Genomic DNA, 14,858 nt, shown 5'->3' with positions numbered 1-14,858 from the left:
CTGCACCTTATGGACATTGAACGTCAAATATAGCAACCACTGATAACACAGAATCCTCATCTAGAAAATCCACAAATGCTGGAATAATAGGCTTGTTAGGAACATAAAAAGAGAGTGGAGAAGGAAGAGGAGCTTGAGAAAGGGCATCAACATCAGCCATAGAACTCCTTGGGTGATGAACAACATCAAAATTATATATCTGAAGCTTTAAAGCCCATTAAGCAGTACGACCAACTAGGTTTTTTTTGCTTCAATAATGAAGTAATGATAGCATGATCACCTTCAAGTAATATCCGAGAACCATGTAGATATGCATGAAGTTTTTTGAAACCCCAGACTACTGCTAAACACTCCTTCTCTGTCGTGGAGTAGTTCACCTCCGCTGGTTGTAATATACAACTTATATACATAATAGGGTGGCACTAACCAGGCACACTTGGGCTCTCTTGTATAAACACACCTCCAAAACCAATATCAGAAGCATCCACGTGTAAAATAAAAGGTCAAGTGTAGTGAGGATATGCCAAAACCGGAGGAGTCATCAATAGCTCTTTGAGCTCCATGAATGCCTACTCACAATCTGGAGACTAGATGAAAGATGATGTTGATGACTTTAATAATGCTTGCAATGGTGCAGTGCGATCAGAAAAATGATCCACAAAACGACCAAGATACTGTACCTTGCCCAAGAAGTGCTGCATATAATTCACACACTTCGGAGTAGGGAACTTTAGAACAGCCACAAGTTTATCAGGATCAACTTACAAACCCTCACAAGAAATACAATACCCAGGATAAGTTATGTCCTTGGACCCAAACATGCACTTCGACCACTTAAGCTTTAAACTAACGTTCTATATCCGATCCAACACTTTACAAATATCACGAATGTGCTCCTCCCACGTCCCCTTCGAGTGGATCAAAACATTATTAATGAAGTCAGCAGTCACCTCCAGCATATCACAAAGAACTTCGTCCATCATCCACTAGAAAGTTGCTAAAGCATTGTTCAAACTAAACAGCATCACCAAGAACTCGTATAAACCAAATGATGTACAAAATGCAATTTTAGAAACATTTTTTTTAGCCATTGGTACTTGCCAGTACCTAAAAGCAAGATTTAGTTTGGTGAACCAACAACTTCGCCCTAAACGATCCAAGAGATCAGTAATGTGAGGAAGAAGGTACATATCCAGGATCGTCACCTTGTTTAACAGATGATAATTGATGCAGAAATGAATACTCCCATTAGGCTTCGTCACAAGATGAGGTTCACATGCCCAAGGACTCCGCGACTTCCGAATAACATTCTTCTCCAACATCTCTTTGACTTTTATATGTAAAAGCTTGATCTTTTTGGGTAATCGATGACAAACAAGAACCTTGATTGGACGAATATCCCCGATTAGAATTGGATGATGTGTCGCAATCATAGCCCCAGACGATAGGTCAAATTCAAAGAGATCAACATACTCCTTCATGAGCCGGTCAATTGTTGTAACTCAAAGATTGTCAGAAGGATAAAAAAAAAGAAGAGCAAAACAAAATGAAAATATAAGAGGAAGTAGTGGGGGGACAAAAGTAATGGAAACAAAGGTAGAAGCAGAGGGATAAGTAGGTATGAAGGTGAAAGGAATAAATGAAATATAAAGAAGTATAAGACAACAAGAAGAAGCCTTAAAGTCACACTTGGCATGATTGTGCTGCAACCAATCCATATTAAGGATGAGGTCAAAAACTTGATTCGACACCACTTGCAATGATTGCAACCCAAGCTCGAAATCACTCACATGCACAACTAAGTTTGCCTCATTCCGTACATATGCATGTGTATAACTATTGCCATAAATAATGAAAATTGGCTCCACTGCACAACACAAATGTAGACGGCAACGTATGGCAACAGATCGAGCAATAAAAGATAAACTCAAACTTGTATCAACTAACATAAAGAGAATAATAGGAAATAGCTTATTATAAAAACGAGCTTGAAAAGTAAACATTAGATGAACTGGTGTCGAATGAACCCCTTGATGATACTCCCGAAAGAAAGAGGGAAGGGTCATTAATTTATTTACGAAAAGTCCCTTCATTACTCTCGCAGCTCCTTATTTCCTAGATGCATTTCAGAGTCCAAACCTTCCATTGCAGCAGCACCAACAGAATGTTGGTGATGCCAAAGTCTCCACCTAGGAAATGGTGGCTGCCAATTTGGAAAATGCTAACAATGCCAATAAGTGTGACCAACTTCATCACACGTCCAGCAACAAACATCATGACCATGACCATAGCCTCACCTGTGGCCTTGGACTCAAGTAGCAGTAGCATCAACCTCCATTGAAACAAGACCATCACCCATAGGAAGTGGAATTGAAGGACGTGGAGTGAGAAGTGGAAGAAGTGATGTTTCATAACGTTATGCTAAGTGAAGAGCATCATCAAGAGTGGCAGAAGCAAATGTATGCACAAGTCCGATAGGATCTTGACGAAGTGCTGGCCATAACATTCCTAGCTTGATCCGCTTTGACATATTTGGCTCCACATGAAATAAAAGGGTTAAAAAACAAACGCCAAATTGCATCACCGACTCAGATGGCCCTTAACGAAGACAATGCAATTATTAAAAGGCATCATCATAATCGTTGGCATGTCTGAATGCATGTTTGAAAACGTTCGGGAGAACACTCCAATCCTCACAAGTAGCTGTGCTCAAACTATTGTTCCATTGCAACGTCGTCCCTTGGAGACACATGGGAAACTCATACAAATGTTGAGCATCATCCCAAAAATGATATGTGGCAATCACGGTGAAGTGATCGAACTAATGGCACACATCATCCCCAAGATTCCTGTAAAAGAACTCCAACCGAACACAAAGATTGGCACCAAGAGCAAGAAGAATTGTACCATGTGCTGTGAATGCCACCATCAACTGAGTTTGGTTATTCAATTGCAATTATATAGCATCAAGCAATTGTACCGACTATTGTTCCAGAGTCAGAGGAAGAGATTATTGATCTACCATGAAGATGAATGAAAAGAAAAAAAAAACAAAAAAAGAAAAATGAAAAAAAGCCTAAAGAAAAGGGAGATCTAGACAATGCAAAAAATTAGATCTAAACTAAAATGCTGAAAGGAAAGAATAAAAAAAAGGAAATGGAAAAAACTAGATCTAGATAATGCAAAAGCTAAATCCAAACACTTCTCAAGGACAATCAAAAATGCCCCTATGTGAGTGCATAAAATATGGAAAAGGGAATATAGAAAATGTGCATATCAACTACCCAAAAAACCCTAGTTTATATACAGAAGTGAGTGATCTAGATTAAAACTAATTTAACGGCTACTAAAATCCCATTATGCTAATATTAGTATATAGCATTATAGTTGTACATTTGGACCTCACAGTAGCAATTTTTTATAAAATAATTAGCTTAAATTAAATAAAAATTAAACTCTCAATTTTTAATTGATTTAACATTTCAGACTAATTACTGGAAATCAAGGAGAAGCCTGAGACAATTTAATAATCTTGCATCTAACAACATTTTTTTTTCTTATAAGTAGTGTTATTCTTTTCTAGTATTATTTATTAATCTGAATGATAACTTAGAAATCCAAGAATAAACTAGAATATACTAGGAAGTGTTTACTAAAATTTATAAATTACAATATGTTTATAAAGTATAAATACAAGATTAATCTAAATGAATAATAACTGTGAAATGTAGAAATGTATGCTTAAGCAAACCAAAAACCTACCTATTATGCAAATTATATTAATAAAGTATGTATTAGTGTTCTATAATTATGTAAGGTAATAGTTGATATGTATTCAAACTAGGAAAAGTCCCAGCTTTCCTTGGGGAAAAATAACTATTAAAATTTAATTGAAAGATAGAATAAACTATTGAATTAACAAAATGAGTAGTGATTTTTCTAGATCTTGTAAGGTCATGGATACAATACTGTGAACTATTATTAGTGTATTGAAATTTTGATAACTATCAAATTGGTACTCTTATATATGTTTGGATTTGTGTTTCTAGCTTTTACATCATCTAAATTTTTTTTTATTGTTGTAAGTTTTTCCAATACTGTTTTTTTATTTTACTTTTTCTTTTTATTTAGATTCATAGCAAAGTAGTATATTCCTCTTTTGCAGTAGTTTCCTCCTCCTTGTTTGACTTTGGAATAACAATTGATGCAATTGCTTGATGTTATATGGTTGTAATTGAATAATCAAACTTAATTGATAGTGATAACATTCATGATGTGTGGTGTAACTCTATCCTACTCTTGCTATTAATCCTTATGTTTAGCTAGATTTTTTCTGTAAGAATTTTGAGGATGATGTGTACTATTAGTTTAAACATACCTATGTTTGCATAAGTTTCTCACATATTTTCAAAGAACAGTGTTGCAATGGTATAATGGTTTAAACATAATCACTTATGTAGATTAGAGCCTCTTCCTAGACATCTTCAAATGCATATTTAATGACATATTTTAGCAATTATATCATCTCTGTCATGAGCTATCTAATTCAATTATGCAATTTAGTATTTATTTTAACTTCATATAGAGTCAAATATATTAGAGTGAATCAAGTTAAACATTTATGGCAAACACTTTATCAAAATTATATGAAGATTTTGCATGCACTTGCCTTAGCCACCCTTGACAACACTTTTCAATTAACACAATGCTATGAGACATCACCTCTCCTACTTATAGTTGCACGTGTTTAAATTTCACTTCCTATATGTCTATTATGATGGAAGTTAATGTTACTATTTCTCATGTTCAAAACAATTACAAGGATGTGATCATGGCTGCAATATTTGCTACTAAGCATGTGATGAAGCCACACATATCAAGATTGTTAGCAATTCCTAGATTGATATCCTCTATTTCCTAAATGGAAATCTAATGAGAAGAAAACATTTACTTGTAATTCTATAAAAATAGTGCAATGAGGACATAATTATTAATGCTAGTGGGGATTATATGGATGATAAATAAGATAATTAGTATTTTGAAGAAGAACTTGAAGAAATAAAAGATGAACTAGAACTCTCATCATTTGTAGTTTAGGTAAAATATGTTATTTTCTTTTGCCTCCATCCTTGACACTTCTTCATAAGGTGGCCACTTGTCATTTTCAACAATGAGGATGACTAATAAAAGAAGATTCATCATTCCTAGTTCAAATTCTAATGGGAACAACATGAAATCACCTATGTTTTTAAAAGATCTTGAAGTTAGAGAAGTACTAAAGTAAGCTTTCCATTAGTTTTGTTGACATCTTTGTAACAATTGCACATGTAGGTTTGAACATATTGGTCCCAAGCATGTGAGTAGTATGCATGACAAGTTCATATAACCTTGCAAAAGAATGTGAAATTCCAAGTGCTACAAGTAAAGGAGATTGGTGTTTTTAAGCATACAATAGGAGTAATAGAGATCGCTACTTTAGAATCTTGTAATAACAATATGATAGTCATAGTAACATTGAAGACTAAGGTCTTTAGGCAATATGAAATAGCAAATATAGAGGATAAGGACATAGTGGAAATAGTAGTAGAATCCCTTAGCTTATAAGAAGCTCTTTTCTATGTTGCGTTTTTAATAAAAATGCAATGCCATATTGGCAGGAGTGGCAGTGCATTCTCAATTAAATAGGTATTGTGGAGGCTGAATATAAACCTCTTTTCTATGATGGAACTACTAATTCTATGGTGGAGAACTTATATGATCCAAATGCCTACACTATCATAGAGACTATAAAATGTTAACACTTGGAAAAGCATTCAGATTTAGAGTTATTGTCTTTGTAGATAGTTTTAAATATAGGCATCTTTGACTAAATAGAGACATCACAAATAAGTTATGAAGGCTTTTTGAAGTTGCAGAAATAAAGTACAACCAATTCTCATATCTCCTATTAGTATTACATCCATACCCAAATCCTTAATAAAATTTTATATTGGTTCACCTCTTTGAACAACATATTGTATTATTTGATCTGTAATAGCTATATTAGATAATAGTGGTAGACATTTTTAAAATTTCAAGAACCTATTGGTTTGTATAGTCAATAATATATTGTATTCTTGTATTATCTCTTTCAATTTTTCTTGTTGATATTTCTTATAGGGTGCATTTCTCTTCAAATGCAAATATAAAGCAACAATGTTTATACTCTTGTGTACTAAGTTAAATTTATTTTTCTGGATTTTGCAATCAAATACTACTATAATCAAATAAAGATATAAAATATGGAATACCAATAACCAAATCATCACTAAAATATTATGCATATAAAAATAAATCTCTATTAATAATAAACTTTCAACTATAGATCTTTTAAATTTTATTTTCTGTCTTACTAAAGATTTTAAAACCCAGAAATAACACTTGATGAAGAATATATTCTAGCTAGCTCTAGGACTAACCATCTCTAATTTATCAACTAAGTGTACTAATAAGTGAACTTGTGTCAGAGGTAATGTATATACACATGTAATAAACATTTTTTTTCATAATAGGTATCAAAGGTTTATCAATTTCTTGAGCAATTAATAATTTGCTACACATTGCATGTAGCAATGCTTGGTTTGTTTAATAGTAGTGTCATGAATAATTCAATTGATCCATAATTATAAATATTTTTATAATTTATAAATCAATGGCATCCAAAGAACATATTAAATAATTTATAAGAATTTGACAAGAGAAAGGTATGAATTACAAGTTTAATTCTTTTAATTATTCATTTATAGGTTATGTTTTGGTTGGTTGTTATTCAAGTGTTTCAAAACTAAAGCACAAATCTCTCAATTGTGCAACATAGTTATACTAGCCATGGTTGTAGAGGAGATCCTAGATCTATATGATAAAAGACTATCACGAGATGGCTTTTCAAGATGGACTTGAATTCATGTGCTCTTTAGATTTAGGATGGGTTTTTTGACTACAAATGAAAGGAAGAAAGTGGTAAATGGGATACTAAATAATCACTTATTTCCAGTAAATTTTGAAGACAGCTAGGAGACTTCAATAGCAATTGTGATGATATTGTAGAGGAGTGCATGGCAATTTTGGTTTATTGCATGATTTTCTTAGAGCCACAGCCAATCAGGGACACCTTGCAAATAATTTTCTAGCACTCATTATTATCTTATAAAACTTAGAGTACTCCTCAGAACACTAGTAAACATTGGCACTAACTCCTTATTATAAGTATTCACAATACAAGTCATGATCCAAACAGAGGATATGATGGTAGCCTTATACTTTAAAATCTTTAGAGAATATTTTCACTAGTGAATTATAGAGATCATTCAAGGTATCATTGCAACCCATGCCCAAGAAAAAAATAAAAACCAAGAGCTTAGAATTCAAAAAAGAACTGTTATATAAGTTACACTATTTTGCAATAGATTTGTCAAAATTCCAGCCTAGGGAGATCATTTATGTTTGAAGAGATGATTTATTCCAAGAACTAAATTCATTTTCATGGATTATTCATGTATGAAGAGATGACTTATTTCCAAAACAAAATTCATTTCTATGATCAACAATATGTAGGTAAGTGATCTTCATTCCAAAATCATATCCTAGTGAGGAATGGTTGCACAAGCAACTTTTAGAATCATTGATGACTCTAAAAGTCATCAGTCATCTTGTATTGTAATATGTAAATATAAGTTTAGAAATAATATGATGTTATAAAATGGAACTTTCATATTGAATCTATACAATTATGGAAAAGGAAAATATGAATATGCAATATATTCTATATATTCTTTCAAATACCTTTTGTGGCTATCTTGCAATTACCATCCCTTACCATTCGTGCCCAATGATATACTATTAAAGTTCTCCAAAAAAGAGTCTACTTACTTACAAGCATTAGTCTCTAAAAAAATAACCTTTTGAAGCTTCACAATTATAATATCACTTTACTCTTTAAACCTTTCAAACTCCTTAAGTGTTTCCATATGAAGAGGTGGGTGAAATATATGAAGCTTTAGGAGTGCATAATAGCTTCAAGCTTGATAATAATTCACTAAGCTAGATTTTGGTTTTGTAAGTTGAGAAGAAATTCCTTTATTGAGTAGATTTTGGAGGAAATTGTTTGATTTGCTAGAAAAAAAATTTGTATATGATTATATGACTTATTAATGGTACAATTATTTTCCAATCTCAATAACATCTTATCCTCCTTCTTCTACACATAGCATATACTGGGAAATTTTAGCCTATTCTTACAATCAACAAGAGCAACTAGGTATTCAAGCACTTTGAAATCCTAAATGTTTATATTAGCTTCTTTATAAAAAAACAGAATTCCATAGAATTTCATGCACTATACATACTACACAACTATTAATAGCTGAAATTGCTCTCTCTAAACTCCTCAACCCCTTAGTAAACTTGAGCAATACAAAAAATCTTTTATTAATTAAGGTGTTTTTGTTGAAAGAATATTAAATTTCATGAGTTGAATATGTATTTTCACTTAGAGAATATTCAATTTCACACGGAGAATATTCTTTCGGAACCAAATAAGTGACATATATACTATTTTTCAAATGGTATAGACTTTTTTTCACAATACAAATGACACATGGTTGTCAAGAATAAAGAGAAAGCCTCTTTGCAAAGTAGTAGAGAAAGTAGAAATGTTTTAGAAAGACACTAAAAAGTGGTTGGAATATGCTACTAGAGTTTATATTAGTGCTCAGTAAAGTTCTTATGATGACAAGCTTTTTAAAAGGCCATCTCATGCCTCAATTTAGTAAAGCAAGAGGAAAATTAGAGTTGGCAAACAAAAGATGTATGAAAGTCAATTTTGGTGCTGCTAAACACAGTTTAAGAGACTATCTGGCATGTAGCTGCTGGTGTTATTGCCAATTTGGCTATGAATATAGATAGACACTCTTATTCAGATGCTAGAAAATTAATATATCTAAAGTAAGAATTTATTTCGTAGCTGTAATTTATAAGTAATATATAATTCAGGTTTTAAGTTTTAGAAACATCTTTTAAAGCATATTTTCCAGATCTTGGTCTAAAGCACCGAAAAGAGTATTCTCTGTGAAAGGAAAATCCAATAGAATATTCATAAGTATATTCAATGAATGATAAATTAAGATGGAGGGATCTGGGATAGAATCTAAAGCGTGAGTAGCAAATCATCATATGTATGTATGTCAAATTACTTATGTCAAGGACTTAGTGTCCAAGAAATAAAAACAAAATGAGTCTATATCTAATAATATACATTACTCCAAAAATAGAATTGTTAGAACCACTGAAATAATAAAATAAATAAAGATAACATGCATATAAAATGTAAACATTTTAGGAAGAGTAAATAATAGTAATTGTGACTTCTTTGATGTATCAGTTATTAAAATTTTATATTTTGTTTTCTTCAACAAGACATTATTATGGCCCCTAAAATGGATGAACCTCAAATTGACAGAGTAGGATTTTTTGGAAGTGTTAATAGTTTATTAGACAATATCAACCATAATAAAAATTATCCTATAACATATATAGATGAAGATAGAATACTAACATCTCAAGAATATTGTGATATAATAATCAAAGTTAAATATCAATGTTCTTTTAAGGGAAAATATATAGAAAATAGTAGGAAATAATATTAAACATGGAATTGATCAGCTTTTAGAGTTTAGAAAAGATTGTTTATATAAAGAACTCCCAGGTTATTTTAAAAATTCTATTACTCAGAAATATGTTAAAATCAGAGACAATTAAAATTTTCAAGCTATTAAATAATAATATGGTAAAGTACTAATTAATGATGTATTATATATTCTAAAATCCTCAACACACAGCACCAAAATTCATGAGACATGATTCTTTGGAAAGCTATTTTCTTGCTCTACCTCTCAAATAAAACAAATTTCAGGAAAGAAAGTAAAAATTATCTTATAAGATATATACTAAATGGTATATCAGATGAATTGACATTTCAAAATCAAAATATTACTTTTGAAAATATCTATGGCTGTTATATTAGAATAAATTCTTAATTTTCCTATTCAATTCTTTACATTAATAATTTTTTAATTTCTCAAAATGGTAAAAATATTTTAATATTGGAATATAGTTGTAAATTTTGTTTATATTCATTAAACCAAAAAGTTTGGGAATTAGAAAATACATTAAAAAAATTTTTAATTGTTTCTTAATTTTATAATATGATGGTAATTTAGTTACTTATTCCAATAAAACTTTTATGGATGTCAGGTACCTCAAATCATAAATTATGGTCACTCTAGTGAATTTAAATTAAATAAAAATATGTATGGTTTTCTTTTAAAAAAGTAGAATACTACTCCTCCCTTAAATTTGACCCCAATCCACTAAATAATTAAATATAATGTAGTTAATATACTATAGAAATAAATACTTAAATTTCAAAGTAAACCAAAGAAACTTGGGTGCCTAAAATATTCATGCATATTCTAGGATATTCTTCAATCTGATTTTTATTTTTAAACTCGTTCTTAATCAGATTATGTGTTTAAAAACGTAAGCATCTTGATTGTCCTTTGAGAGGTTTGTATTACTTTGCGTCGTTTTAGTATAGCAACATTGGGAAAACAATATGTTCCTTTCTCCTTAGATTGCAATGTATTAAAGTCTCTGATGATTCAAGCCAACTCGATACTAAGGAATCAGGCCACTATGTCTGTTACAAGGACTGGATTCTTGCATGTAAGCTAATAAGATTATCATTACTAGCAAATTTAACATGAAAATCCACTAAAATCCAACATGCAATTACATGGCGGCTGCCATTTTAGGCTCCGTCAGAAACCATAGTCATCCATAAAATGCTGTTCTTCTCTGGCATCCAATTAAACATAAATTTGGTATGACTGGCTGGATTTCTAGAAGAATTAGAGCTTTTGGTCTATCCATTTTTTCCTTTCTTCTTCCATAACAGAACTAAGCAAGACATTCATAATCAGCTACTACATATTCAAAACATACACCAATTAAAATATGGACATAAAATATATGTTACATAAAAACAGCCATTGAAATGAAAAGAAAAGCAAATGTTGCTGCATAGCTAGCAAACTATTTAAATAGGAATATTAATGTGGATAAAAATAAGAAAGATATAGAGACCCATTAGTCCTGCCAGTCGAATGATCTCCAGAGTTTTGAAGGGCTTGTCATAGCCACGTTGTATGAGCTGCCACCACGTTTCTGGTTATGGCTAGCACGGTGCTCACACAACTTTGAACGAGAAAAGGAAGTGGAAATACCACTTGAATATTCTTGTATGTATATTCCATGCTAAATTTTCATACTGAACTAGATTTGTCAAAACCACTGTTTACTGAACCCTAAAAATCTGTGAATATTAGTGATGAGATTAGTATATTCATTCATTTTTTGTTTAGGAAGCTTAACAACAAAGAATGCTCTGTACCATGATGACATATTTTTCATTAGTGTATATTAAGATCACAACCATTAGATTGAGGAATTTACTAAAATATTCTAGGTATATTCTTTCCAACCAAAACTTTTCCAATTAAATACTTGTTAAAAGAGAATATCACCTTTGCTTTCAATTCCTTGAGTCACCACCCAATGTGGATTCAGTTGTAGAGATCATAACTTCACCAGAAGTGTTCGTCGTCGAAGTAAAGTAATGAATATGGAAGACCAACGCTGCTGATGAGCTGAGGGAGCTTTGGAGCCGGAACATCCACCACTCCAGCTCCTCACGAGATCAATCTTGGGAATGATGAACCCTGTTTCTCAGCTCAAAGACAATGACAAGATCATCTTGCAGTTAGAAACGAGTTGTGAATGTTTGAAAATTTTAAAGGTAAAGGCCTTTGAATGAAGAGGATCTTCTAAACACCACCAAACTCCCCAGACAAGATTTGCAGCACTCCCTCCGAGTTCGCAGCCGCGAGAGTACACGAGCAATCTTCCATCCAGCAAACCGCGCTCGCCAAGCTCGAGTTCCTCCGCGCGGAGGAGGAATCCGTGGAAGAACTCCAAGAACTGGAGGAGAACTGGTGCCTCAAAACAAAGCTTTGATCACCGCCACCACCGCCGCCGCCACCGCTCCCGACCTGATAGACGTATGCCTGGTTCGTCTCGGATCCACACGCCACCATCTCTCCCTTCCTCCACACCGAGAGCCCCACAAAGTTCCTCACGTTTTGGTGCTGACTAAAGCTCTCCACCACCCGCGGAGCCGGAGGAGCCGCCAAGTCCCACACGCAAATAGTGCTATCCACGGACGCGGTCACCAGCCTTTCCCTGTCTAGAAACCGTGCATAGCTCGCGGCCCGGCGGTGGTGAGCCAGCGTCCACACCGGGCACTCGGGCCTTCGCAAGTCGTGCACGTAAACTTTGCCGTCGGCGCAGGCGAGCGCGAGCAGCGTGCTCGAGAGAGGATCAAACTCTGCACAGCAAAACGGCTTTGAGTCGGGTGCCCGAATTGTGAGAGCTGACCTTTCCATGCCGCCTTGCCACACCCGAGCCGTGCCGTCGTCCGAGGCCGACACACACACGTCCGACATGCCTGTCGCGTAGTCGACGCTCCAGACGTGCCGGCCGCCGTGCTCGTCTCTTTCCACAAGCGGGATTTGTCTTTCCACACTCCATTCTGTCACTACCCCGTCGTAGTCGCCGCATGTGATCGTCCCTGTCTTTCCCGGCCGCCACTGCAAGCTGCTCAGCCTCGACGGCGCGCAGATGACAGACAGAGAGCTCCTGTCCGTGTCGAAAGTGTTGCGAGCACGCCGGCGAGAGCTCACGAAGCGGCCCTCTTCGTCTTCGTCTTCGAGACCATCTTCATCGTCTTCATCAGCAGCCTGATCCTGCTGCTGTTTCTCCTCGGAGTCCAGGATCGCCGAGATGTCGTAGACTCTGATCTTCCTAGCAATACCCCCCGTTGCCATCAACTCGTTGGAGCTGTCGAAAGCAACCGAGCCGATGGTCTCGGTCGCATGAGACGCAAAAGGCTTGATCGTAGCACGCACCCGGAAAGCCCACCGCGAGGAGCTCCCTTGTTCCATCTCCAGCCTCCGGGGACACCGGGGAGGAGGCCTCACAACGCAGCATCGACGCTTTGCAGCCGCGTCTTGTCCATTGGACATTAGCAACTGGACGATCACCACCAGTTGCATCGGCCTTCCAGGTGCTACTACCATCTACCGCTGCATCTCGTGACACGGTGCCAGAGGCTGGAATCCCCGGATGATTTGGAGAGCTTGATCGGATCCCGACTGCGAGCACTCCCGCTCTCCCTTAACCTCCAAAGCACCATGTAAAGTCGCAGGGATCACCGGAAGTAAATACGCCTGTTTCATCCCATGACGATCCAGTAAGCTCCAATGAGATTTCCTTGAGTTGCCTGGGTCCCTGTTCTTCCTTGTAAGCGACCAACCTCACTTTCACGAGCTCCAAATAAGGCCTGGCTTTCCCACTACACTGACTTCCAGCCTCCCGGACGAAAGGATGGCAATGAGGCCACGACACTGCCCAGACGTGGAGTCCGATCTTCCACCCACGTCAGCGTCCACCTCGACAAAGACGCTAACTGAGCTGGAGAGTTATCCGCAAAACTGATAGAGCTCGAGCTTTGTACACTGTCCTCGCGTGATGTCTCCAGCGCTTTAAAAAAAGGCCAGTTCTTTTCCCTTCTCCCTGGTCTGTCACTGTGGCTTGCCCTTGATCGTATAAGGCCATGGCTTCTGTAACTCCACATCTTCGCTGTACAACACAGTCGTACCAAGTTGTCCGCAACCGCAGACCTGAAAGGGACTAAGATCAGTAAACAATCATTAAGTCAGAGACATTCTCTGCCTAAAGACTGCTGCTGCCGCCGCGAAGAGAGATAAGAGAGCCTCTTTTTTTTTTTGTTGGTGTGTTGTGCGTGTAAGCAGCGGAGACCGTCATCGCTCGAGTTTCATTTCACTGCTTGTCACCACCAACGTAAAAGTAACGGTTACGGGAGGACGACATGCCACCGAACGAGAAAAAAAAAAAATCTCGCCCGTGTCACAGACCTCAGAGGAAAACTGTCGTCAACTGGAAGCTGTGGAAAGGCCACGGAGGAAGTGATTCATCCCCAGTCAGGCACTGGCCCTGTAGTAGCAGCGTATCCTTCTTCTGGTGGGGGTTGTAAGGAAGGAGGAATTGCAAAGCGTCCTGTAGCAGCGATGCAATGAAGTTACAATCGACCGACACAGCAGAATATCAAGAACTGACTCACCAGAAAATGCCGCGTTCCTAGGACCACCAGCTGAAAAGACCAAACGATGAGGTGTAAAGAAGAGCAAGAATAAAGAAACAAACTCTTGCCTGGAAAAGTTTGAGATGATCGCGCTGGATGTATATACTTGCACCTGAATCCATACTCACAATTTCCCTGAGAATTTTTTTCCTGATTTCAATTCTAGAAGAGCAAACTCATACCGTTCGCGTGAACTTGGCGCAAATTCCCCGGTTAGGATTCTCGGCCAGGAGCTCCGCAGGATCTAGCAACGCAATCTTTACATTGCTCCAACCGAAACGAGACAAACGATCACTAAACTTGCCTCGGAAAGAATCAAACCACGCTTTCTTCGTAATCTGATGATACGGCGACTGGAGATGCTTGCGTCGAGCGGCGGGACCATCCACAAACGTCTTGTCGCAGTAATCGCAGTGGTACTTGGGCGCAGGCATTCTTCCTCCTCCAGCAAACCCTAAAATCTCTTCCAGCAAGAGCCCTAAAATCCGGGCGGGATTTAGGGCAATTTCGAATTCCCCTCCTTCCAGAATAGCACTTTCCT

General features: G+C 36.2%; 2 protein-coding genes across 3 annotated transcripts; both read right to left on the bottom strand.

The window, feature by feature from the left end:
* Positions 1 to 11,851: 11,851 nt before the first annotated feature.
* LOC9631023 (WD repeat-containing protein RUP2) lies at positions 11,852 to 13,919 on the bottom strand. Its single transcript, XM_002990266.2, has one exon. The coding sequence runs from the start codon at positions 13,230 to 13,232 to the stop codon at positions 11,922 to 11,924; it is 1,311 nt and encodes a 436-aa protein (XP_002990312.1). The 5' UTR covers positions 13,233 to 13,919; the 3' UTR covers positions 11,852 to 11,921.
* Positions 13,386 to 14,775, bottom strand: LOC112342405 (zinc finger CCCH domain-containing protein 3-like). 2 transcript variants are annotated; one of them, XR_002990957.1, is made up of 6 exons: positions 14,622 to 14,775; positions 14,500 to 14,561; positions 14,386 to 14,452; positions 14,297 to 14,326; positions 14,091 to 14,232; positions 13,386 to 13,998 (listed from the first exon to the last, which is right to left on the bottom strand). XR_002990957.1 is itself a non-coding variant. In XM_024664172.1 (5 exons), the coding sequence occupies exons 1-5, from the start codon at positions 14,749 to 14,751 to the stop codon at positions 14,147 to 14,149; spliced, it is 375 nt and encodes a 124-aa protein (XP_024519940.1). In that variant the 5' UTR covers positions 14,752 to 14,775; the 3' UTR covers positions 13,386 to 14,146. The 2 variants fall into 2 exon arrangements, 1 of the variants encoding a protein (XP_024519940.1); XM_024664172.1 differs by having other exon boundaries at positions 13,386 to 14,232.
* Positions 14,776 to 14,858: the final 83 nt, after the last annotated feature.

This window comes from Selaginella moellendorffii, unplaced genomic scaffold, assembly GCF_000143415.4.
Source record: "Selaginella moellendorffii unplaced genomic scaffold, v1.0 SELMOscaffold_107, whole genome shotgun sequence".
Classification (NCBI taxonomy): domain Eukaryota; kingdom Viridiplantae; phylum Streptophyta; class Lycopodiopsida; order Selaginellales; family Selaginellaceae; genus Selaginella; species Selaginella moellendorffii.
This window is presented reverse-complemented; position numbering and strand designations above follow the sequence as displayed.